Source organism: Brachyhypopomus gauderio, chromosome 21 (assembly GCF_052324685.1).
Source record: "Brachyhypopomus gauderio isolate BG-103 chromosome 21, BGAUD_0.2, whole genome shotgun sequence".
NCBI classification, from domain to species: domain Eukaryota; kingdom Metazoa; phylum Chordata; class Actinopteri; order Gymnotiformes; family Hypopomidae; genus Brachyhypopomus; species Brachyhypopomus gauderio.
This window is the reverse complement of record NC_135231.1, coordinates 631,845-656,679: the sequence shown is the minus strand read 5'-3', so window position 1 is coordinate 656,679 and position 24,835 is coordinate 631,845. Positions and strand designations below refer to the sequence as shown.

The 24,835-nt window shown below is 46.9% G+C and overlaps 1 protein-coding gene across 9 annotated transcripts; it reads right to left on the bottom strand.

The window, feature by feature from the left end:
• Nucleotides 1–943: 943 nt before the first annotated feature.
• usp19 (ubiquitin specific peptidase 19) lies at nucleotides 944–24,536 on the bottom strand. 9 transcript variants are annotated; one of them, XM_076983643.1, is made up of 26 exons: nucleotides 24,190–24,536; nucleotides 20,762–21,079; nucleotides 18,045–18,173; nucleotides 17,763–17,899; nucleotides 16,951–17,484; nucleotides 16,501–16,849; nucleotides 15,503–15,659; nucleotides 15,069–15,140; nucleotides 14,858–14,973; nucleotides 13,989–14,212; nucleotides 11,721–11,913; nucleotides 11,330–11,463; nucleotides 11,038–11,196; nucleotides 10,610–10,720; nucleotides 10,367–10,477; nucleotides 10,045–10,146; nucleotides 9,713–9,853; nucleotides 9,488–9,606; nucleotides 9,202–9,345; nucleotides 8,758–9,101; nucleotides 8,485–8,595; nucleotides 8,173–8,389; nucleotides 7,750–7,902; nucleotides 6,731–6,897; nucleotides 6,358–6,533; nucleotides 944–1,900 (listed from the first exon to the last, which is right to left on the bottom strand). In XM_076983643.1, exons 2-26 carry the CDS (start codon nucleotides 20,916–20,918, stop codon nucleotides 1,760–1,762), a joined length of 4,398 nt encoding a protein of 1,465 aa, XP_076839758.1. In that variant the 5' UTR covers nucleotides 20,919–21,079; nucleotides 24,190–24,536; the 3' UTR covers nucleotides 944–1,759. The 9 variants fall into 9 exon arrangements, with proteins under 9 accessions (XP_076839758.1, XP_076839759.1, XP_076839754.1 ...); XM_076983644.1 differs by having other exon boundaries at nucleotides 13,989–14,206; XM_076983639.1 differs by lacking the exon at nucleotides 944–1,900 and adding an exon at nucleotides 3,287–4,027.
• Nucleotides 24,537–24,835: the final 299 nt, after the last annotated feature.

The window sequence follows — 24,835 nt, the reverse complement described above, 5'->3', positions numbered from 1 at the left end:
AGAGGAGGGAGGAGAGGTATATTGGTAGGAGGGTCTTCCAGGCAAGAGGAGGAGAGGTAGACCTAAGAGGGGTTTATGGATGCAGTGGTGGAGGATATGAGAGTGGCTGGTGTGTCAGTGGAGGACACTCAGGGCAGGGCCAGATGGAGGAGTTTGATCCGCTGTGGCGACCCCTAAACGGGAATGGCCGAAAGAAGAAGAGTGACTAAATCTCCATGTCTCAGAAAATGGACCTTAAGACAAAAACTTCAGTCTACTATACCCTGTCTATGATATTAGTTTTTGACCTTTTAAACTACCGAAATTAAAATAATGAGCTGAATAAAGAAAGCCGCCATTATCCAACCATTTAAGGCTATTATTAACTTGACTGATATTCTCTGCTTCTACCAAAATATCAGATAATTTGACAATAATGATTAGAAGGATTCATGGCCATTATTTTTCATTTTCCACTGATTATGGATTGACAAATTTCTTTCTTTGGAATAAGTTATACAGCAAGATGTAAATGGTTAAAAAGGAAAAAAAGGTGAGTAAGAGGATAAGTTAAGCCAACTGCTGCACTAAATCACGTTCGCATTACATTCAAGATTATTTATGCTTGAATAAAAGATTATTTGTGCTTAATATAAGCCTTTGATTTCTCAAACAAATCCACACTAAGTTATGCAAAAACTATTTCATGACTTCCTAATAAAAACATAACTAGGGAAAATGCATCCAACTAACAAACCCCTTTAATTTACTGAAAAAGTTTTATTTAAATTAACCATTTATATCTTTATTAACAGCAGCATTCTTATCACCAAACTCCCAGTCCCTGCTTAATATACAGCCTAATACAAAAAAGGTGAGGACATGATACAATCCACTTCAAATAAAAAAGGGATAATATATGAGAATATGTAGAGGTCTGGGCAATGATACACAACACGCTACAGGTCGTCAACATGCATGTCTCTCTATCGTTCAAGAGGTTGCGTTTAATGTAGACTTTCCACAGGACACAGCGTAAAAAAGTAAAATTCAATGGAAGTACAAGACCAAAAAACAAAATAAACAACAAAAAAAAAACTATTACTCCTCACAGACACGCACACAAAAAGCTGTCCATATTCATTGACAGGCTTTACAGAATTTTCAAATCATTTTAAGCACCGCTTAGCAAATGAACAAGTCAACACTCCAAAGAGATACAAGAAAACCACTCCAGCCAGCCCACCTTATGTGTAAATAGTATATTATTTGTCCTCTGTGTTAACCATTAATTTGTGAATGCCAAAACTGTAGGATGTCGAGAATGGTTCCATTTTCTCAAAACGATGTGCAGATCAGTGATAAGCTGCTTAACACCCAAGGGGATAAACACAAGTGCCAAAACAACAATTGGCAATGCACCTTTGCCAGTGGCTGTGTGATCAAATATTTGCACCCCTAGCTGTGAATCTCTCTGTTCAAGTCTCCTTCTGAGATAACCCCTAGGTAATCCCTTCGGTATGCATTTTCATGTGTACAAACCGCCTGCTGTCCTGTGTAGCTCTACACACTCTTAGTGTTGCGAGATATACACATGGTTTTATTTTTTTTGCCCCCCTCCCCTTTTCTGATTTTGTCGTTTAAAAATGTTGCACAAGTGCAACTTGAGCACCTTGGGCTGGGCTTGATCGACTGACGAGCTCTGAAGTCTCATTGAAGCGAGTGGCCTCTCTCTGAGGCAAGGGCCACTGTTGCTCACTGCCACAGCTGCAGGTCAGGGTTAGTCCACTTCCTCCATGCTGGTGTAAGATGGGCCAGAACATTCTGCAGAGCAGGCAAATAGATCAGATGCCACCTCCGTACCCAACTGAGGGGGTCCTTCAGGGTCCAAGTCTGTCCCAAATAGTGCCTGGCTAGTAGCCTGTAAAATAAATCAAAAGGTTGCAAGTCTCGCAAACGCAATATAAAAAAATAAATAAATAAAATTACAATCTGATCAGTGAACAAAAGGTAAAAAACAAAATCACATGTAATTGCAAGCAGGAAAAGTTATGATGTGAAAAATGTAATTTATTCAGGCAATATAAGACTGATTTTTTAAAAATTTACAATAAAGAAATTACTGTACAGCAGAACAAAAAACATCTTTGAAGAATTTGTACTGTGACAGGATTATTGCTGTGACAAATGTGCAATATCTTAAATAGGATTATTTGACCTATACACAAAAATTTAAAAAGCAGTGTTCTAAAACATGCAAAAGATTTTTCATAGAGTTCACGCCATGTATGACTGATGTAGTAATTACATCATGGAGGATGTAACCTGAAGGAATGGGAACTATGCTTAAACAAAAGCAAACAAACAAAAACCCCCCAAAATTTGGACAAATCACACTCCACTCTTGTTATATTTTTCCAAACATGAATACTTTGATGAGTAGGAATGTGGAAACGTTTGCATTTCCAGATGTCAACAGCTGTATTCTTGCTTCATAGTGTGTAAATATGCAGTAGCATAAAATAACAACGATGGAACAAAAGGTGTAGTGGTTTTGACATCTACTGAAGCCTTAATGGAAGTTAAATGGATATACTGCAATTGGGATGGATCATATGGACTATTACAGAAAATAGCAAGATCCCTGAGTGTGTTAATCCAGTTTTACATGATCTTAGTCTACAACAGGACTGCACATATGCATGGGACTTAGACAATACACACTCTATGCAATCTATTAGAAATGTTTCCAAATGATGGAAGGCGCATTTTAGTCTGACCAGGTAAACTACACAATAAGCAAATGTACACCTCTTAAGGACATTCTGTAGTTAGGGCAATACAGAACTAGCTCGGGCAGCTAGTGAGTTTTGAAGGTACAGGGATGAGGCTACCACCTTGGAAATACAGAGCTAGGGTAGAAAAAGCATTACTGCTTAGGATAATGATATCTCAGACTTGACAGGCTTACTTCCTCTTAAGAGGTCAGAGACCACTGCATGACAACTAGCACAAGCTACAACGAGGACCGATATAGCCATTGATGTTGGAAAGTCTGCCTGTTTGATATCTCAACCACTGCATAAAAAAAATATTCATTGAGCAAGAATAATCATATATATATGTCTATATAAAGGGCCATAATATACTATAATTTTGCAAATGGGCATGAATGGTAGGAGCTGAATGTAATCTTAATCTTTTTTAAGATAAACTTTGGCTTTGACTACTGAACCATTAATCTCAGACAGGTTCAGTAGTCAAAGCCAAAGTTTATCTTAAAAAAAAAAAAAAAAAAAAAAAAAAAGATTACATAGAGGACTATTGCAGCTAAGGATTACTACTAGAGATAATTACTCCACATATTAACAAGCTGCAAGCTGGAGTCTATGTACCAGTGTGAGTTGCTCTGTATGTGAAACATTGTGAAAAAATGTATGGGTCATGCTGAAAGAGTAATTCATTCTATGGCAACAATACAGTACATGATGTTTAAAATCAAATAAATAAATAAACAAACACTTCAGACAACACAGTGCGCTTAGCTTCTCATCCCAGAGTTAAGTAACAAGTTTCAAGGCATCACAGTGGCAACCACCATCAAACTGATCCAGCTGTAGCCCCTCTTGGATTCTAAGTGTAAAGTGCAATCATCGCAAACTTCATTCTTTCGTTTGTGTGCGTGTTGGTTGTGGGCTGTGCTCTTATTTTGACATCAGATGTACGGAGGACATGTAAATGTGGGTTGGGGGTCCCCACGTTCAGCCTAAATCCAGCGAGATCTGGACAGCAGAGGGTAGATGAGGTTAAGTAGCAAGGCAAAAACTGCAGCCAGAGTGCCTAGGATGAAATATCTGACGCGGTCGTCGTCTGAATAGTCCGAGACACGGTGTCGTCGGTGCCCTGCCACCAACCCTCCGCGACCTTCCTCCTCTTCGTCTGAAGTCACCCTGGCTCTTCGTCGCAGAGCAGACCAGAACAGGCCCCGGGAAGGAGCCTCATGCTGCCAATCCTCTTCCTCCTCCAGTTCCTGCCATATCAGAGACGCCTGCGATTGGTGGAAACCTGTGTCAGCTTCTAGGATAGGGCCGGGCCTCAAAAGCACCCAATGACAGCCAAAGCAATGCTCATTTTGGCTCCCAAAATAAAAGCTAAATAATACTCATCACCTGAACTGAAAAAAAAAAAACATTTTCAACCAGCTGACTTAACCAGCAGACTTAAGGTACACAATGAATTAATCATCTCCTTTCCATCCGAAATGTTTTACAAACAATACTGAATTCAAAAGCATTGTACAATGAAATTGAAAAAGGCCATTTTAAGAAACACATTTTTTTTCCTGAAATTTGACATTTCAATTGACCTAATTAAATTTTTAGCAAATTGTTTATATGGCGAGTGTAGCGGACTTGTTAAAAGCAAGACCAGGTGCATTTTGACATATCTACACTACATGGCAAAAGTCCAAGTGGTTTTATACATAGTATCTCATTAGTATCTCTAAAATAACCGGTGAATCGTGACTGCTCAATTGTGGAGAATTGTATCCAGTGTTCCCCCAGAGCAGTAATGACACCAGCTGGGAAGTAGTTGTCCATGGTGGTTAATTTTTGTTTCTTTTTAGAAAAACCCTCCCTCACAGTCAGCCTTAAACTAATGATTCCATCTTTGAATGTACAGGTACCACGTAGAACTGGGCACAAAGTTTTGAACGCAGGCAGCTGCTGAATGGATCACAAATACCCAACTGTGTAGATGAACATAAAACCCTGTAGATATCCCACTGCCCAGCTGAACTTTATTAAAACCATTCCATTACTATGAACCTATGATGGCTATAGACCATAACTTCAGCACAGCACCATTTTAAGCCTGGTAGTTTATGTTCACTTTATGACAGTCACCAACTCAAACATGACATTCCAATACAATCATCTTGTATTGGCAAAATTCCAGCAAAATTACTTAATAGTAATTTTTTTTTACCTCTTATTAAATTTCTGATTTTAATGAGGATGCAAATTCCTACAGAGTACTACATGAACTTTCGGTACCCACCTAAATTTGCAACAACTAACATTACATTGGTCTGCAGACAGTATAATGGCCTAGAATATAAGGCCATCAAATTCAACTCTTTAAACAATTTTACTGGATAAAAACCCCAGAATTTAATTTCATTATGTCCATTACACAAAACAGCATGTTTTGTTTAAACAACAAACATTGGTTACTGTCCAAATATCCAACATATAAGATGGAACTGGAAAGGAACCTTTTAAAAACAACTTTTTTCTGCATTTTCCATTTTTTAATGCATGGACATTTTCAATGTGTAGTTCTATATAAAAAACAACCTCTTACAGACTTCTGTGGTGCAGAGAAACAAGAAAATAGCTTTTAGAAATAATTGCAAATAATAGAGCAACTGCTAGTATTCACACGTTTTGATGAGACTTGATGAACAGAAGCCATGTGGTTGTTTCATTCTAACCATTCTAATCTTTTCAAGTTGTCCTTGGCTCTGGTTTGATGTGTATTGTTGCTCCTTTTCACAGCTCAGCTACACTAATGACAATACTTCATGTTTGATACCTTTGATTTGCATCTCAGAATTGGAACAAATGTTTAATTTTCACGAAGATGTCTCTTGATATCACTGAAATCAGTTCTTGACCAGATCTATAAATAATAGTTTGATCGGTCTGAAAATATAATCACATAAAATAAAAAAATACCCATGACAATTTCTCATCACAGTTGTGAATAAAATACAAGTGATCCAGTAAGCATGCAACTCACCCACCGGCCCACATCCATACAGCCACCCGTACCCACACACACCCCCACCTACACCCCCACCCATCTGCAAACACCACCCATACTTCAATATCCAAACACCATTTTTAAATGAACAGATTTCACCCACAAGGTAATAGAGAAGCGAGAAATGCACAATGAGTGTAACTTTATTAATTCAATAGTCAATATTTTCTGCTGGGCACATTTTCCACATTTCACACTGTGAAAAACAACCACTTTTATCAAAAAAAAAAGAAAAAAGAACTGATGTTCACAGTAGGCCTCTTTGACTGATCTATTGATTCAGTTTACGTTGACTGAATTGGGCTTTAAGAAACCCCGATCTTCTAAGAACATTATCCCCAGGGTAATTATTATTATTATTATTATTATCTAATCTTATAATAAACATTATCCCCAGGGTAATTATTATTATTATTATTATTATTATTATTATTATTATTATCTAATCTTATAATAAACATTATCCCCAGGGCTCATAAACAATGCAGTGGCTCCAGGTAAAGCAACATGTGAGGAAACGAGAGACGAGGGAGGAGGAAGTGAGCTCACCTGGTTGGCCGGGGCTCCGGTTGCACCGGGCGACTCCGCCCCCAGGGGCGTGAGCAGGCGGGGCGGCCGCTCCACCGGAGAGTTCCTTCGGCGGTAGAACAGGACGTAGGCGTAGCGCGTCACCACCTGGCTCTCCTCCACCGTGGTCACGGTGCTGTCATCAAACAGACGCCAACCTGGGGGGGACGGAAGGCTAATGGTGACACAGCGTTTCTGGAAACTAGAGCCGTCGGAGACCCTAAGGCAGTACGGTGCTGCCAGAAAGCCGTTAACCGTCTTACTAGCGCGGCATTCCCAGTGTTTACAGACGGCGTTGACAGATTAAGATTGGGAAACGTCTGGTTTACAGCAGGGGAAGGGTTTCATTACTTACCAACGTCACTGCGCTGGCTGTTCTTGTCGTTAGGGAGACGTGCGTAGGCTGTGTAGTGGCCACCAATCATTCCTCCATAGTGGTTTATCACAGCATACAGGTCGTAAATGGGCGGCTGCTGGACATCTTCCTTCTGACCGATACAGAACTTACTCAGGTCCAGGTTTCTGTGGACGATCAGTATGAAGCACACATGAGTGTGGCTCCATGCCATGGTGCATTTTTCAAATGAACGAGCTTCTGATCTAGCCTAAGTGGGGTTCTGATCTGATCTTGTGATCTAGCCTAAGTGGGGTTCTGATCTTGTGATCTAGCCTAAGTGGGGTTCTGATCTTGTGATCTAGCCTAAGTGGGGTTCTGATCTTGTGATCTAGCCTAAGTGGGGTTCTGATCTTGTGATCTAGCCTAAGTGGGGTTCTGATCTGATGTTGTGATCTAGCCTAAGTGGGGTTCTGATCTGATGTTGTGATCTAGCCTAAGTGGGGTTCTGATCTGATTTTGTGATCTAGCCTAAGTGGGGTTCTGATCTGATGTTGTGATCTAGCCTAAGTGGGGTTCTGATCTGATGTTGTGATCTAGCCTAAGTGGGGTTCTGATCTGATGTTGTGATCTAGCCTAAGTGGGGTTCTGATCTGATGTTGTGATCTAGCCTAAGTAGGGTTCTGATCTGATGTTGTGATCTAGCCTGTGTGGGGTTCTGATCTGATGTGATCTAGCCTGTGTGGGGTTCTGATCTGATGTGATCTAGCCTGTGTGGGGTTCTGATCTGATGTGATCTAGCCTGTGTGGGGTTCTGATCTGATGTGATCTAGCCTGTGTGGGGTTCTGATGTTGTGATCTAGCCTGTGTGGGGTTCTGATGTTGTGATCTAGCCTGTGTGGGGTTCTGATGTTGTGATCTAGCCTGTGTGGGGTTCTGATCTTGTGATCTAGCCTGTGTGGGGTTCTGATCTTGTGATCTAGCCTGTGTGGGGTTCTGATCTTGTGATCTAGCCTGTGTGGTCCAGGGTTTGCTGGTACCTCACGGGGAAGTCCACCATGTCGTTGATCTTGTCCCTCCAGATGAAGCTCCGGAAGGAGAAGCGTTTGAGCTGGATGATGAGCACGTTGGGCAGACGCCACAGTAGCAGCTGTTTCGACGCCTCCCTGTGCTGCTGACATTTTGGACAATACCTGAGCCACGAAAATAAACAAAATTATTGTTTTTCTTCAGATTTCTTTTTCATTTACACTCCAATCCAATGACTCCAATGACAAAAAGGCTTTGAGAACTTAAATTAAATCGACAACACACATCCAAACAGTTTACAGTCTTCTACGTAGTGTACTTATTAGCTCCATTATGCTAAAGCAAAATCTCACGACTACCAATGTACACTCTGGGTGAGCTTCCTTTAAAGAACAGTTCAGCTTTTGGGCCACTGTAAGTGTCTGTGGGCGTACCATGCCTCCTCTGGGGCAAGCACCTCGGGCCTGGTGAAGAGGTTGAGGCACTGCTCCAGAGTGAAGTGGCCCGCTCGGGCGGTCTCACTGGCGGAGCCCGGATCCTCGTCAAACTCCAGTTCTTTGGAGCGCACCAGCACGTACTCCTTCAGCCGCTCGTTATTCTTCCACACCAGCTCCAAGGTGCAGTCTTCTGTCACCTCCAGCATACTCTCACCTACAGGGGGAGTCGGTGAGCAAGGCCAAGGGGGTGAGTGAAAAGAAGGAACCAGTTAGAGAGAGACAGGTGAGCAATAGAGGCAAAACACCAACCTTTGTCGTCAAGTTTTTGTTCCTTGTTGTTGGCATCCAGTAGGGATATATAGAACTGAGACGCACTGCCATAGTTACACTCAGACGGATGCTGGTAACCCGTCACGGCGGCTGCAGAAAACACAAGTGCAAAAGAAATATTAACTCCACATATTTGTCAATACTTTGTAACACAAACCTTTTCTATTAACCTATCAAAGATGAAGTATAAATGTTGATGAAATAAAATAAACAAGGGGGAGTTTTTAATGGACGCCTCAATTGCAAAGGTACCTTCTGGTTTCACAGCCTTCTCGCAAGAAGTTTCCTTTTCTCCAAACTGGTCCTGGGAACTGGGCGGCAGCTCTGAGAAACCGGAGTCCGTGGTGCGAGTGGAGAGCGTATCCACGTCGCCCACAGAGCGAGCAGACGCCTGTCCCGTCTCCGCCTCAGGGCCCGAGATGCAGTTGGCCTGCTCCCGTGCATCCCCTAATCCACCCGCAGACGGAGCTTCCTCCACCGGCCCCGGGCCATCAGGAACGGCCCCCGTCACTGCAGGCTGGTCCTCGCGGGACAGGCTGGCCTCTGGAGATGTCCGACCAGACTGGAAGGGGGGCCGGAAAACATTCACAGAGTACCTGGACGCAAAGGCGAGCGGGACGAGGGAGAGAGCGGTCACGGTCACTGCTGTTCCGGAGGATTCTTGAACGCAAGGTCCAAGTGCGTGGCGGTTCCTACCTGGCGTACCCTTCCAGGAGCTGTGTGAGGCGAGCGTAGGTCAGCCTCGACTCAGGCACACTGATCAAAAACGGCAGCCCCACGTTCTCAAAGTTAGGTCGACACAGGGCCTTGTGGTTGGGCCAATGGTTCTTCTGGCAAGTCCTTAAGCACAAGGGGGGGGCGGGGGATGGGTTGCTTTTCATGACCAAATCAGATGGTTTTTTTAAATGTGAACTCATGCTTAAGAAGTTGTTGCAGGTGAACCCCCCCCAAACTCCCTATTAAGTGAAAATGCACGACTCACTGGTTGCAGTAGCCCACGCGGTAGCAGCGCATGCAACGCTTCAGCTTGTCCTCGTCGGACTGAGGCGGCTTCTGACACGCCGCACACTTGGCCATGGGGATACTGGGAACCTGAAGCCTCTGAAGGCACAACACGAGCACATGTGTTTATGACGTGAAAACAACACACAGGTCAGAACAGTCGAACGGCGCAAAGTGGCAGATCTGGTGTGATGGAGCGTCAGACCTGATGCACCCTGAGCAGGAGCACTTTCTCCTTAGTCAGCTCTTTGGACACCATCTCAAAACAGAAGAGCATGTCGGAGGACGAGACCGCGTCAAGGGAGTGAGACGGCAAGAAGATCCGATGGAAGCGACTCTTCACCACCTAGAGAGGAAATGGACACATTTTACACACGACGTTGTTACAAGGGCCACGTGTTAAGCAGGACCAGAGGGGGAAAAAAGATTTGAAAAACTGCCGGTAATTATACAGTAAAGCAGCTGCTCGTGTGCATTATGTAGAGTGTGTCGAAGGGTAAATGGCGTTGTGGGGAAAGTGTTAAAGAAGCTTGATACCTCTGCCAGCCTCAGGTTCTCCGGTTTGACCCTCATACTCCGGGAAATGGACTCCAGTACCTCATTTGTGCTCGAGTTCTCCTTGCTTACACTCACCAAAAACTGCATTTCCAATTTTAAATAGAAATAAATAAAAATTATATATATCATATTTTTTGTCCTTTTAATTTATATATATATATATATATATATATATATATATATATATATATATATATATATATATATATATATATATATATATATATAAATAAAATGGACAAAAATATGAGAGAGATATTCTATGCTTTATGCATGTATGAAAGCATTTGATTAATTTCACCTTTACTGGCTTCTTGTGGGGCTCCTTAGCAAAATAAAAGACAGTCAGCACCTTCTGTTTCTGAGGTAGGGGTACAGGTAGGTACAGGAAAGGATCAAAGGTAATAGAAACCTAGAGAGGGAAGGGAGGCAACTGATCAGACATCAGATAAAGCAAAAATATATATACAAGTTGTACATGTATACTCGCACGCACAGTCTTTAAAAAAACACATCTTAAAGAATCCAAACTTGCTTGGCTTACCTTAGAGCACACTGGACAAACCAGCTTTGACTTGTACTGGCCTTGGAACAGATCAACTATAAACGAGTCATTCCTCATCTTGTGTCTCTGCCACGCTTCTTCGGCTACAACCTGTCAAATCAGAAAAGCAAACACAGTTCTCGCCATTGTTAATGAAATATTTGCAGACAAGCATCTGAATTAATTGTATATATAAACTATATATGGACAGCAAATATGGCTGGGTGAGACGTGCAAAAGCAGCGTGAGCCAGCAGATATTACATCAGACACGTCCTTGACCACAAACGCAGGTCAGAAGGAGTGTTCTGAAACAGCTGGCCAAACTGATTTAGAGAGGAGGCCCCAGGCCCTGGGGGACCTCCGTGTTACTCCGTCAGCACCCAACAAGGACGGCACTGCGCTGGACGAAGCTGTCCCGACTCCCACCTCGTCCTGCCGTCCATCCGAGTCCACCGTTTCGGTGTAGGGTTTATTCTGGATGCGGTTCAGGTCCTCGTGTAGCCCGTCCAACAGGAAGGCCATGAATTCCTGGGCATCGTGCTGAGCGTAGCCCGTAAACTGGCTGGCCTTGCTGGCTACGATCGCCTACCGGGAGACACAAAACACATCAGGCTGCTTACCTGCTAAATTTAGGGCTGATGACAGGGAACGTGAGCAATGGGAAGGTGAACCAGTGAGGTGCCAGCAGGGGGGGCAGTAGGTTGAGGGAGACCGCTACCTTTAATTTAGAGGGCTGGAACGCATGGTGGGTGCCTTTCCATAATGCCCGGAGCAGAACGGCAAACCCTATGGCCAGTCTTCCACCAGTGCCCAGTGGGTTATTACAGTTGATCTCTGCCTCAAATGCCCGATCTGGATGAGGGAAATGCCAATGGTAACATACAAATGCACACAAATCAGGTAGCAATCATTTCAGCAGCAGGAACATAAATGATCATTGGCTGAACAAGCAGGGGTTTTTTTGTTGCTTTAATGTACAGATATCATTTCAATGGCCATTTTAAAGTAAAATTTACTCTAGGGTGATACGTAATGTGATACGTAAACACAACCCATGGACCATAAATGACAACACAAACACCTCAAATACTGTGTTTGATGTTGCTTACCATGGAAATAGTCCCTCAGCTCCCTGGTGTTGGATAGAGATTGGATCACACTGTTCATGAAGCAGGTGTTGCCCAGGTTGACCAGTCCCGTGAAGCCGGGAAGACACACCTTCTTCTCCTCCTCTTCTTCAACTCTCTCGACACCCGTGGGAAGTGCGTGGGTCATGGGCTGCACCATGCAGGTGGGCTTTGGCTGGGGAGAAGGACACGCTCACTGTGTGAGCCACAGCTTCGGGTGCATTCTGACGCTGACAAAAGGCCTCAGGTGGCTCCAGAGAGCCCGCATGTTCTCCACGCTGCGCTACATCTGGTGTTAATGCTTTATATTTTATATATATATATATATATATATATAAGTGGTGGGCCGTTAACGGCGTTCGTTAATTTGATACTCTTATCGGGCGATATAAAAATTATTGCCGTTAATCTATTCTTAAAGTTGGGTTGGGAACTGGGTCAAAATGGGTAAGCAAACTATGATGACTAGGCCTGTCACGATAACAAAATTTTCAAAACGATATATTGTCCCAGAAATTATCGCGATATACGATAATATCGCAGTGGCTCCGCCCGTGCGCGAGGGCGTCGCGCGCTGTCGATTCGCACACTGACTTTGTGAGGGAAATTTTTGTAGGACCTGGCCACCCTGTGCACCTCTCAAATTTTGTTACTTCGCGCGCGCCGCGCCTCAGCGCAATGAACAAAGTCATGTTTGCAGGATTCATACACGTTTAAAAGGTGGAATTCAAGCACTTGTACGTCACTTTAAAGGTCCATTTCAAAGCCACTTCTTTTTATCAAATTATTTAATGGACGTAATACGAGAGAACTGTTCAGTCAGACAGATATTTGTTGTGAAATGAACAAATTCCAGCACTTTTCAAACCTGAAACACAAAAGCAACATTAAAGTTCGTCAGGTAAATGTTCCTTCCCCTGTTTTTGAGGGTGTTTCTTATGCTACCACATATTGTTTCGAACAACACTGCAAAGAAAAGCAAGTATAAACGCTTCCACCGTTCGCGGAGGTAGGCGACGGTCACTATAATAAACTACCACTAAATAATGTGATAAAAAGCGAATTGTTTCGAATCATTTAGAGTCCTATTAGCCTCGAATACGTTCGCGAACACGTCTCCACGTGTATGTGTGTGTGTGTGTGTGGAGGCACTGTTATTGACGCATGCGCTCTCCGTGTCCTGCACTCATTTCCTAACCTGTAGATGTCGCTCTCTGATCACAGATTTGTCTTCCCTTAAGGGGGGAGGGGTGAGAGAGCAGCACTACGTGCCTTTCTGAAATCTAACGTAGTTGCGGTTTACTCTCGTGTAAACAAATGTGCGCGGAAATCCAATGGCCAATTATCAACATCAGCAAAACTGATCGCGGTAAAAAAAATTATCGTACGATAAGTCGATAATGTAATTATCGCGACAGGCCTAATGATGACTTTCAACTTGATAGTTTAGCTCGGCTGTATTCCTAACCAAATTGCACAGTAGGGGCGAGAACGAGTTTTCAAACCTGTGAATTACAAATCGTACGTGTGTTTACATGGATGCAGCCACGAAGTCGCCAGGTTTGCTTCACGGAAAATTCATTTTTAGGAACGTAAAGTGTTACCGGAGCGGAGCTCCGAGCGGTGGTTTTCTGCATTGTCCTAGTGCTAGATTCGTCGCTATTTAAATATTTCTTTTTAACCGTTAAAACTGCAGAGGACCAAAACCGGCTTTTGAAAAAGTCCCCCCCAAATTACGTCCGGGAGGTTAAATGTACTATATGTTGGCTTACATTTCAAATATCATGTTTAGCTGAATAAACATGTTATCAACCACTTTTAATGTACAGTATGTAGGCTTACAAATTCATGTTTAACTGAATAAACCGTTCAACACGAGTAGCCTACATTTTATTGAGCATGTTTTTTTTTCTTCAAGTATCAAAGTAGAACAGCTTTCTCAAGCAGATGCATTTTGGAAACAGGAGATGAGCCCCTGGTCTAATGCACCCTCTGTATTAAGAAACCCTATCTCAAAAACTGACTTTTAGTCATTACTTGGGTAGCATGCATATGAGCCATTTTAATATAGATTAATTTCAAGATTTCAGTGTGATTAATCCAGATTAAAAAAATATATATATATATAAATATAAATATTATATATATATAAATATAAATATTATATATATATATAATATATATATATATATATATATATATATATATAAAAATATAAAAATTAACGAAACGACAGTGGCTTCTGATTACCGTGGCAACGACTGGCTCTTGTTTGATGGGAACATGCTCGGAGACGGAGCGGGGCACCACCGTGTCCAGACCGGCGTCCTCTGGAGTCCGAGGGGGTTTGGGTTTCTCTTCACCCACCCGCGGCTCCTCCTTGGCGGGCAGGGCATGCTGGCTGCTCCCTGGCTGACTTACATCAAGGGAGGATGGACCGGAGGGCACGGCGACCTTTGCGCCCCCCACTGCACCTTAAACAGAGGAGGATAGAGCTTGTGGTTAGAAAACAAAGCTTAAAGGTCAAAGACATCAAGATTAAGCTGGAGCTCGTCAACAACAGAGGGAATATGTAAAAAAAAATCGCATTCTGATTGCTACAGCAAAAAATTCTGTATTAATTCTAGAGCAGAATAGCCAGGCAGTATTAGCAAAAGTATGTGTCAGTGTTGAGGAGTGCCGCGCTGTGTGGATCAGGGTTTTGGCACAGGGACAAGGACACACATGCACTCGACAGGGTGGAGTTCAGCACAGGTGTTAGATTACTGGATCATTCTCTGTATACACATTCCTGCATGGAGCAGTGCCCTCATTTCCACACAAACACTGACAACCTGCTCCGCCCCCACCAGCCCTGCGCACTCACTCCCTGAACACAACTCAACCGTGTGACTGATGCACACAACAAAAGGTGGTGTTTTTTTTTTTTATGCATGATGACTAATGTAAACGCCCAAACTCACTGTTAGCAATTAAGGGACTAAACAAAAGACTGAGTGCTTTTATAAGACGAGAGACTTCTCGGACCGACTGAACGTATGCATGGGTTGTTTGTGCAGCTCTGCACACATGCAGGTGTGCGGTGGACATTTTGCGGACGCGGAAGCCAGGCAGCAGACCTTGTGGGGCTGGGGCCTCCAGACCCCCCCAGCGCTGGCTGTGCCTCTTCCTCAGGGAGATGTCTATGCGGGACGGGGTGAAGGAGTAACTGGACTGGTCTGGCTGGATAAGGTTCCTGAAACATTGACAATGGGGAAAAAGCCAAATTCAAGACAAATCCACGCTGAACAAGAATGCTGAAGACACCAAAACTGAAGCAGACGCCCTCACCTGAGTTTAACTTGCCATTTGAAGACAGTGTTTGGTCCACAGTCGGGATGAAGGCGCAAAAAATTGGCATCACTGAACACAAAAATAAGCAATATAAAATACAAATGGACCCAACTTAAACGGGGCAAATATCAGCAGATAGAAGCATTAAATATGAAGGCAGTGTGCTATTAAAAACCAGTTACTCATGTGCATGGCTCAGACGTGACACACAATCACACATACCAGAATAAAACACTTCTGGACACAAGCTAGCTCACATTTGTACTGGCGATCTGTACTGATGTCCTGATAGTGACCTACATTGATACAAACGTTACTCTTTATTCCTACTTTCCTCCAAAATGGACAGAACCCAGATCTTCATCTACTGGGACTGATCTCAATACATATCTGTATGCAAACATCTTGCGCGGTGCTCAGTATTCCCTCACCTGGTCTGGAAGATGAGGGTGAAGTCGTGTTCCCTGAAGAGCACCCTGGAAGTCTTTTTGCAGATTTCTTTCAAGTAAACATTAACCACCATCAGGTCCGTCCCTTTCTCATACGAGTCATTCTTCACAAACTGCAGGTTCACCATTGGCTCTGGGCCTAGAAACATACATGCATACATCATTTGTGTGCGAGGCCACTTCTGATATAAACTGGGCTATCCACTTCATTCAGTCCAGCCGCCAATCACTTAAAAACCCATTACTCTGATCTCCAGGACTACAGGTGGGCATTAAAGGTGGGCAAAAGGCTGTAGCAACTTCCTCCAGGCTACAAGACTCCTAATACTCCTCACTAAAATGGTGTCTAAGCACTGGGGGAAGCGTGTGTGGACCCTACAGTGCGGTCCCTCCCCCAGCACTGGGGGAAGCGTGTGTGGACCCTACAGTGCGGTCCCTCCCCCAGCACTGGGGGAAGCGTGTGTGGACCCTACAGTGCGGTCCCTCCCCCAGCACTGGGGGAAGCGTGTGTGGACCCTACAGTGCGGTCCCTCCCCCAGCACTGGGGGAAGCGTGTGTGGACCCTACAGTGCGCTCCCTCCCCCAGCACTGGGGGAAGCGTGTGTGGACCCTACAGTGCGGTCCCTCCCCCAGCACTGGGGGAAGCGTGTGTGGACCCTACAGTGCGCTCCCTCCCCCAGCACTGGGGGAAGCGTGTGTGGACCCTACAGTGCGGTCCCACTGGACCAGGGCCAGCTGCAGCCCTCCCTAGACCCCCTGGTCTCACATGGCAATGTGTGCAGGACGCTGCTCTCCTGCCAGGCTGTGGTTTCACCAAACACAGGCACCTTAAATGACTCATAGCTGTGAAGCATCCGGGCAAGGACGCCACATGCCACATTTAAACCGAAGCATGACAAATGTGAAAAAAGACAAAGCAAAGACTGAAGGCTGCGTAAGGACAACTGTGTAGACTTTACTCCAGGCTGTGCTGAACTGACCTCCATTCTCCTCCTCGCCTCGCTTCTCACACGGTTCCTCTTTACACCGGTCTCTCTTCTCCTCCCCAGCGTGCACGGCCTCCTCCCCTTTGGGGGTGGCTGCTGGAATAAGAACCTCAGACCTTGCGGTTTGGGCCAAGGACTCCGTTTGACTTTGGCTCTGCCCGGCAACATCAGTCCCCTCCTCCACCCTGGACTTCTCATGCTCCTCCCCTGCCGATGCACCAATGCAGGTTTCCTCAGGCCTGTGGAGGATTCTGGGAGCTGGAGTCCTTACTGGGGGAGCCACAGGGTCTCTTGACAGTACTGCTGACTCACAAGCGGGCACCTGGTCCTTCTTTGCTTCGTCCTAAAAGCAAACAGTCCTGACGTTACTCAATTGGCTTATTCTCACCCTTAATTCAGCTAAGGCCACATCTGCGTGGTCTTGAATAAACCAAGGGTTCTCACCTTAGTATTTCTCTCGACAGTTCTCTCAACCACCTTCTCTTGCTGTGGCAGGTTTGACCCATGGCATACTCGACCTTTAACCTGGGGTTCTGTCTTGCTTTCCCGCCCACTAGAAGACGGAGACGTGGAGTCGTGACCGGCGAGCGAGACAGGATTGCCGTTGATGACCGTCTTGGCCACAGGCTCGCGTGCAGGGGGCGCCGCTACGCTAGAGCCCTTCGAGTGCTTGGAAGGGTGGACCGCGCGCTTAGGTATGGGCTCAGGTGTCCGTTCTTCTTTCGAGCCTGGCTTAGGTTCCGCCGCCTTGACCCCGGAGCCCCCCAGGTACTCTGCCTGTTTGTTCTTATTCCCTCTTTTTGCAGCCCGGTCCGGTTTACCACGCTTCTGGTCCCACGGTGGCGGCGGTGTTTGCTGTCTGGTGGTTTTGAGCGTCTCTGAGATCAGGCTCGATTTCCCAGGCTGCTCTGCGGGTAACTGATGACTGCCTCCGTTATCACTCAGTATGTTCACTGGTTCGTTTTCCTTGCTGCTCTGCTTTGTGACAAGCAAAAACAACAAACATGAAAAGGTACACAGACAAGTGGAGGACTGAAATAAGGACATTCTTAAGTAACCAGTTTGTAACGTAGAACCTTACCATAAGAGTGGGCCACGTGTTGAAGGGGACCTTACCATAAGAGTGGGCCACGTGTTGAAGGGGACCTTACCATAAGAGTGGGCCACGTGTTGAAGGGGACCTTACCATAAGAGTGGGCCACGTGTTGAAGGGGACCTTACCATAAGAGTGGGCCACGTGTTGAAGGGGACCTTACCATAAGAGTGGGCCACGTGTTGAAGGGGACCTTCTTGGGCATAACGAGCTGCAGCATGCTGCCTTTGTCCTTATATAGCACTTTACTGCAGGAGCTCTCAATCTCCGCGTGCAAGTGACAGCTCCATTCACGCCCATCTGAGCACACGACAGTTCACACTTCATAAGTCAAAGGGTGCGGGCACAAAAAACAACCTTGATGCATCATGCAGTGATAAAAGCTTGATAGCTACGAGATTAACTCTACGTGTGCAGAAAAGATGAAGGCCGCATTTTAGTTCACCTGGAAAGCGCACTTGACAGGCATCGTCAGAGAAGGCCACGTCCACATTTTCAACTCTCAGCGCTTCCTCTCCACACCGGAGCCGGACGATCACCTCACTGACCGTCTGCTTCCAGTCCAGAAACACATCTCCACACACACACACACGACACACACACCCACACACACACACACATCAAAACATGCACACGCTCAACATAACACCACAATAACATCTACATACAGGGAGTATGTAATTAAACAGTGCACATGACCTTACTCCAGGTGTGTAGTGGAAACTTGCACATCCCAAAAAGAATATCAACACATTTAAATGAGTTTTAATAATCATCAATTACTACAAATCAATTAACATTTGTTTTTAGATCTAAAAGGTCAATCGGAATTTACAACCGAGACATTAACACTTCAAATAACAAAACCGCCCACTTGCCATTTTTAAAACAAACCCATAAATAAACGCTGGAATCACTCAAACATTTACCCAAGTACACAATACAGGTGACCACTGACCACAGCTCAACATTTATTACACACAACACCTGGTTGCTGAGCTCATCCTGTGCCCAGACAGCTGGTGGATAATGTGGGCATGAGTGAGAGTGCAGCAGAGAGAGCAACTGTGAAAGAGGAAGGCAGTAAGGCAGCCTATATTTAGAATCACCTCTAATTCACTCTGCAGAGCTAGTTCCATCTAACAGCACCAGTTTTAAAAATCATTATTAAACAACTTCTAATTTCAGATAAAACATCAGTAAGCACCCAGACAGGCCAGTGGGGTAAACCTGGCCATTTAAATGACAGCAGTGTGGGTTTCCACGTTGTGGGTTTTCATGTCTGTTGTGTAGTAAAGACCATCACAGCCAAGTTGGATGCCAGGGCGTTGCTGAGAGCTGGTGTGGGGGGTGGCACCCGAGAGAGGTGCTGCAGAGGAGGAGAGGGCTGATACCGTGGCTGGGGGGGAGAGGGGCTGGTACTGGAGCAGGGGGGGGAAAAGGGCTGATACTGGGGCGGGCTTGGTACTGGAGCAGGGGGGGGCTGATACTGGGGCAGGGGGGGGCTGATACTGGAGCAGGGGGGGGCTGATACTGGAGCGGGGGGGGAGGGCTGGTGGAGGGCAGAGCTGCACGCATGACCTTGACAAAGGCCTGCTTCACAGCACTGGCTCGGGTTGTAGCACTCTGACATTCAGCAGTCTCGCGCATGCACAGACACACTCCCACGCAGACACACAAACACTCCCACACCAATAATACATAAAAATAACAAACAATAATACATACTCTCACACAAATAATACACACTCCCATGCAAATACAAAAACATACATTTTCACACGTGCAAACATACATACATATATGTGTTGCATAAACTGAGCAGTTGAAAATGAACAAAACAAATCTAACAGTTCATCAAGGTCCTCATGAATAACTGCACAAAAATGAGACAAGAGCTCTAATTCAACTAACAACTTGTTCAAATGACCATAAACCACCAAGAACATGAGGAGAACCATATACAGGAAGAGAACACATGATTACCACCAAACGTATAGGAGGACGATACGGCCAGTTTTGTAACTGGACTGCCTCAGTATTCTGTGGTGAACACAACGGGTGAGCAGTCGGGTCTCTTAATGTCAGCATCGCCGTGTTTTTGCCATATGCAAGAACCACATCGACCCAGCTACAGAAGCGCCACCATTTTGTTTTACTCCAATAACACAGGCATGACTTCAAAGGCTTGCGTACACTTGCACTGCAGTACATTTAGGCCTATTCTAATGTTTATTTGTTATAACATGACAAACACAGGTGTTTTAACGAACAAGGTAAAACCACACTGGGGCTATAATTATATGCCCTTTGTCTTGTCATAATAGGGTTCTTTTCTCCCCCCGCAACTGATCATTTCACTTTCATTTCTTTGTTTTGCTCCCACAATACCGTGTTTGAAGTTGCAATGCACTACAGGGTAACAAAGCCCAAATGTCACTGTATGACTGGGAAGTCCAGCATATCACTAACATGTGAGACAGCATTCTTTATACAGTGGAAGTTGTGATGCAGTTGAATGAATGTAGAGCGCTAGAATAATCACACTAAGGAAAGAAGGTTTTCATGTCGATATGAAGATGGTGCCATGATATGTTTAAGATTAAAACAACAATCACGCTTTTAAAGGAATGGACAACTATGACTGTTTTCCCCCCTGTGCTTGTCATTTTTGTGTCAATACACAAAAAGTTAAAAAATAAATAAATAATAAATGGAAAAAAAAGACTCAAAAGTATACCATATCTGCGAAACCTTTTAACTGTGAAGACGGTTAACTCATTAAGTAAAATATTACAGTATCAGTATTATGGCTTAAATATGATATACCACGTCAAATAACTACATTGTCTAAACACGTAACCTCTCAGATGGCCTTTAGCAAATTCTCATACAGGTATTGATTTTACGATACTTGCAAAACAAACTGATAAGGAGCTAAGGCAGCAGACAAACTTGTTAAAGTCAATGCAAACCAGTAGATGATCCATAACCACAGATAAAAAAAACACATTGTGAAATCACCATACAACAGATTGTCGTTTCAGGTGATCTTTGCCCATTTCTTTTATATTGTTCATTCTGCTACATACTAGAACCAAGAGCCAAAGCACTAATGGGCAATCAATAAAACAAGAACTTAAGTTCGAGGTCTCCGTTTACCTTTCTTGCCCTCGGGGTTGGCGGCCAAGCGCTTGGTCTCCCTGCTCTCCAGGTTGGCCCGATCTTTCTGCTTCTTCTTGCTGCTACTTGTGGCATCGTCGGGTCCTCTCTGCGCCCTCCTGCGGCCCGCCTCGCTGGACGCGGTGCTGCTGGCCATCTTGATCCACTTTCCACTAACGGGGCTGTCACCCACCTCACTGCCGCTACCTGAGCCGCTCTCGCTGGGGTCTGGTTCTGAGCTGTGTCGCTTCCTTCCCGGTCCAGCTATCTTGGCGGCGTTTCTAGTCTGAACACTCCCAGAACAAAATCGGGGGGAGGCTGAAGATAGAAGGGAAAGAATGATGGTACAGAACCACATACCGCACGAACACCGGTCCAAACGCCCTTCACGTTACACACGAATAAACGGACACCAGTCAGACCGCAACACGGACGACGGACCGGGACGTTCGCCGTCAGACCCGAGAAGGTAGCTAGCTAGCTAAGCTAATAACAGAAGATGATTACATCTCCATGTAAATTAACACGTCCACTTAAAAGAGAAATATCGCGAACAAGCCAACAAAATAATTGGGAACGTGTAACATTTTCAACCAAGGAGGTTAGATAACCGATAAAATGTACAATCCTGTCTCACTAACCGTGCTGGCTAAACTAATGTACGAGATGGTCGGTCTGCTGGCCCCAGAACTACTGAATTATTAGCGGTGTCTGTATTATTAACATTATTATTATTATTATTATTAGCTGTACGAGCACAGCTGAACTAATGACCACGGCTGACCAACACTGTGGGCAGCACCAAACACGGACCCAGTTACGCTGCCCAGCTAGCGGACTGTGCTGGATGTTACAGCGAAGCTAAAGGCGCTGGCGGGCCAACAACACCGCCATGGAGACAGGGCCAGCGAACACACTTAACACACTTACACACCACGCATACACACCACGCATACACACCACGCATACACACCACTGTTGTGCTGCTGACTCTAATCAACACAACAATGCAGGGACCTGTGTGGCGGTGTTGGCCCGTGTGTGTGTGTGTGTGTGTGGCGGTGTCGGCCCCTGTGTGTGTGTGTGTGGCGGTGTCGGCCCGTGTGCGTGTGTGTGTGTGGCGGTGTCGGCCCGTGTGTGTGTGTGGCGGTGTCGGCCCGTGTGTGTGTGGCGGTGTCGGCCCGTGTGTGTGGCGGTGTCGGCCCGTGCGTGTGTGTGGCGGTGTCGGCCCGTGTGTGTGTGTGGCGGCGTCGGCCCGTGTGTGTGTGTGTGTGGCGGCGTCGGCCCGTGTGTGTGTGTGTGGCGGCGTCGGCCCGTGTGTGTGTGTGGCGGCGTCGGCCCGTGTGTGTGTGTGTGTGGCGGCGTCGGCCCGTGTGTGTGTGTGTGTGTGGCGGCGTCGGCCCGTGTGTGTGTGTGTGTGGCGGCGTCGGCCCGTGTGTGTGTGTGTGTGGCGGCGTCGGCCCGTGTGTGTGTGTGTGTGGCGGCGTCGGCCCGTGTGTGTGTGTGTGTGGCGGCGTCGGCCCGTGTGTGTGTGTGTGTGTGGCGGCGTCGGCCCGTGTGTGTGTGTGTGTATCGGCGTCGGCCCGTGTGTGTGTGTGTGTGGCGGCGTCGGCCCGTGTGTGTGTGTGTGTGGCGGCGTCGGCCCGTGTGTGTGTGTGTGTGGCGGCGTCGGCCCGTGTGTGTGTGTGTGTGGCGGCGTCGGCCCGTGTGTGTGTGTGTGTGGCGGCGTCGGCCCGTGTGTGTGTGTGTGTGGCGGCGTCGGCCCGTGTGTGTGTGTGTGTGGCGGCGTCGGCCCGTGTGTGTGTGTGTGTGGCGGCGTCGGCCCGTGTGTGTGTGTGTGTGGCGGCGTCGGCCCGTGTGTGTGTGTGTGTGGCGGCGTCGGCCCGTGTGTGTGTGTGTGTGGCGGCGTCGGCCCGTGTGTGTGTGTGTGTGGCGGCGTCGGCCCGTGTGTGTGTGTGTGTGGCGGCGTCGGCCCGTGTGTGTGTGTGTGTGGCGGCGTCGGCCCGTGTGTGTGTGTGTGTGGCGGCGTCGGCCCGTGTGTGTGTGTGTGTGGCGGCGTCGGCCCGTGTGTGTGTGTGTGTGTGGCGGTGTCGGCCCGTGTGTGTGTGTGTGGCGGCGTCGGCCCGTGTGTGTGTGTGGCGTCGGCCCGTGTGTGTGTGTGGCGGCGGCCCGTGTGTGTGTGGCGGCGGCCCGTGTGTGTGTGTGTGTGTGTGGCGGCGGCCCGTGTGTGTGTGTGTGTGTGTGGCGGCGGCCCGTGTGTGTGGCGGCGGCCCGTGTGTGTGTGTGTGTGTGTGTGTGGCGGCGTCGGCCCGTGTGTGTGCGTATCGGCGTCGGCCCGTGTGTGTGCGTATCGGCGTCGGCCCGTGTGTGTGCGTATCGGCGTCGGCCCGTGTGTGTGCGTATCGGCGTCGGCCCGTGTGTGTGCGTATCGGCGTCGGCCCGTGTGTGTGCGTATCGGCGTCGGCCCGTGTGTGTGCGTATCGGCGTCGGCCCGTGTGTGTGCGTATCGGCGTCGGCCCGTGTGTGTGTGTGTGTGGCGGCGTCGGCCCGTGTGTGTGTGTGTGTGGCGGCGTCGGCCCGTGTGTGTGGCGGCGTCGGCCCGTGTGTGTGTGTGTGTGGCGGTGTTGGCCCGTGTGTGTGTGTGTGTGGCGGTGTTGGCCCGTGTGTGTGTGTGTGTGGCGGTGTTGGCCCGTGTGTGTGTGGCGGTGTTGGCCCGTGTGTGTGTGTGTGTGTGTGTGTGTGGCGGTGTTGGCCCGTGTGTGTGTGTGGCGGTGTTGGCCCGTGTGTGTGTGTGGCGGCGTTGGCCCGTGTGTGTGTGTGGCGGTGTTGGCCCGTGTGTGTGTGTGTGTGTGTGGCGGTGTTGGCCCGTGTGTGTGTGTGTGTGGCGGTGTTGGCCCGTGTGTGTGTGTGTGTGTGTGGCGGTGTTGGCCCGTGTGTGTGTGTGTGTGTGGCGGTGTTGGCCCGTGTGTGTGTGTGTGTGTGGCGGTGTTGGCCCGTGTGTGTGTGTGTGGCGGTGTTGGCCCGTGTGTGTGTGTGTGGCGGTGTTGGCCCGTGTGTGTGTGTGGCGGTGTTGGCCCGTGTGTGTGTGTGGCGGTGTTGGCCCGTGTGTGTGTGTGTGTGTGTGTGTGTGGCGGTGTTGGCCCGTGTGTGTGTGTGTGTGTGTGGCGGTGTTGGCCCGTGTGTGTGTGTGGCGGTGTTGGCCCGTGTGTGTATGTGGCGGTGTTGGCCCGTGTGTGTATGTGGCGGTGTTGGCCCGTGTGTGTGTGTGTGTGTGTGTGTGTGTGTGTGTGGTCACTTACTGGCTAGTTCAGCGTTAGCATGAGTCCGACCAAGGCGGACGGAGTAGCGGTCAACTCTGCTACACAAGCACAAACACGACACGGTGGTGTACGTTTAAGACACACGTTATCGTTACAATACTCACTTACGTTTGTGTTGAGAGTATCGCGACTGTCGTTCTCCCCCGTGTTCACACCAACCCGCCGGCTACTCGGTGTCACTCCAACCCCAGGCTCGCAATACCGCAACGGGCCGCCGCTCCGCCCGCATTTGTGTTTCGGTAGCTAGCGAGCTACAAACTAATGCTGTTTCTAGAACATTCTACCCAGGGCCCATTCTGTTCGGCAAAGAAAACATACGCGGCGGATATAAACAAAAGAGCGGAGGCGATGTCGCTCCACCTGTTCAGCAGCTCCCCGGCCGATGACTCGCACTTGGAGATCTAAACACACCGGAGTGAGATGGCACCAGTTAACCTGTCTCAGTAATAACAGGCGGCACTTCCGGGCAACAACTACATTTACAACCACTAGGGGTCAGTATTACACGTCCAGTAATCTTGGGTGAATAAAGTGTCCAGTTTAGGCATACTTGCTTGATTATATACTGTATATATCAGAACTTTATACTGTATCATTCTAATTCAGCATTTAAAGGAAAATGTGGTGAATTGTTATTCGAATCCCATACTATTTTACTTTACTGTTACAGTATATATTTTTATTAATATTATATATTAATATATAATATAAAATATATAAATCACTATTTTAGGGAAAAGACAAAGTTAATGAA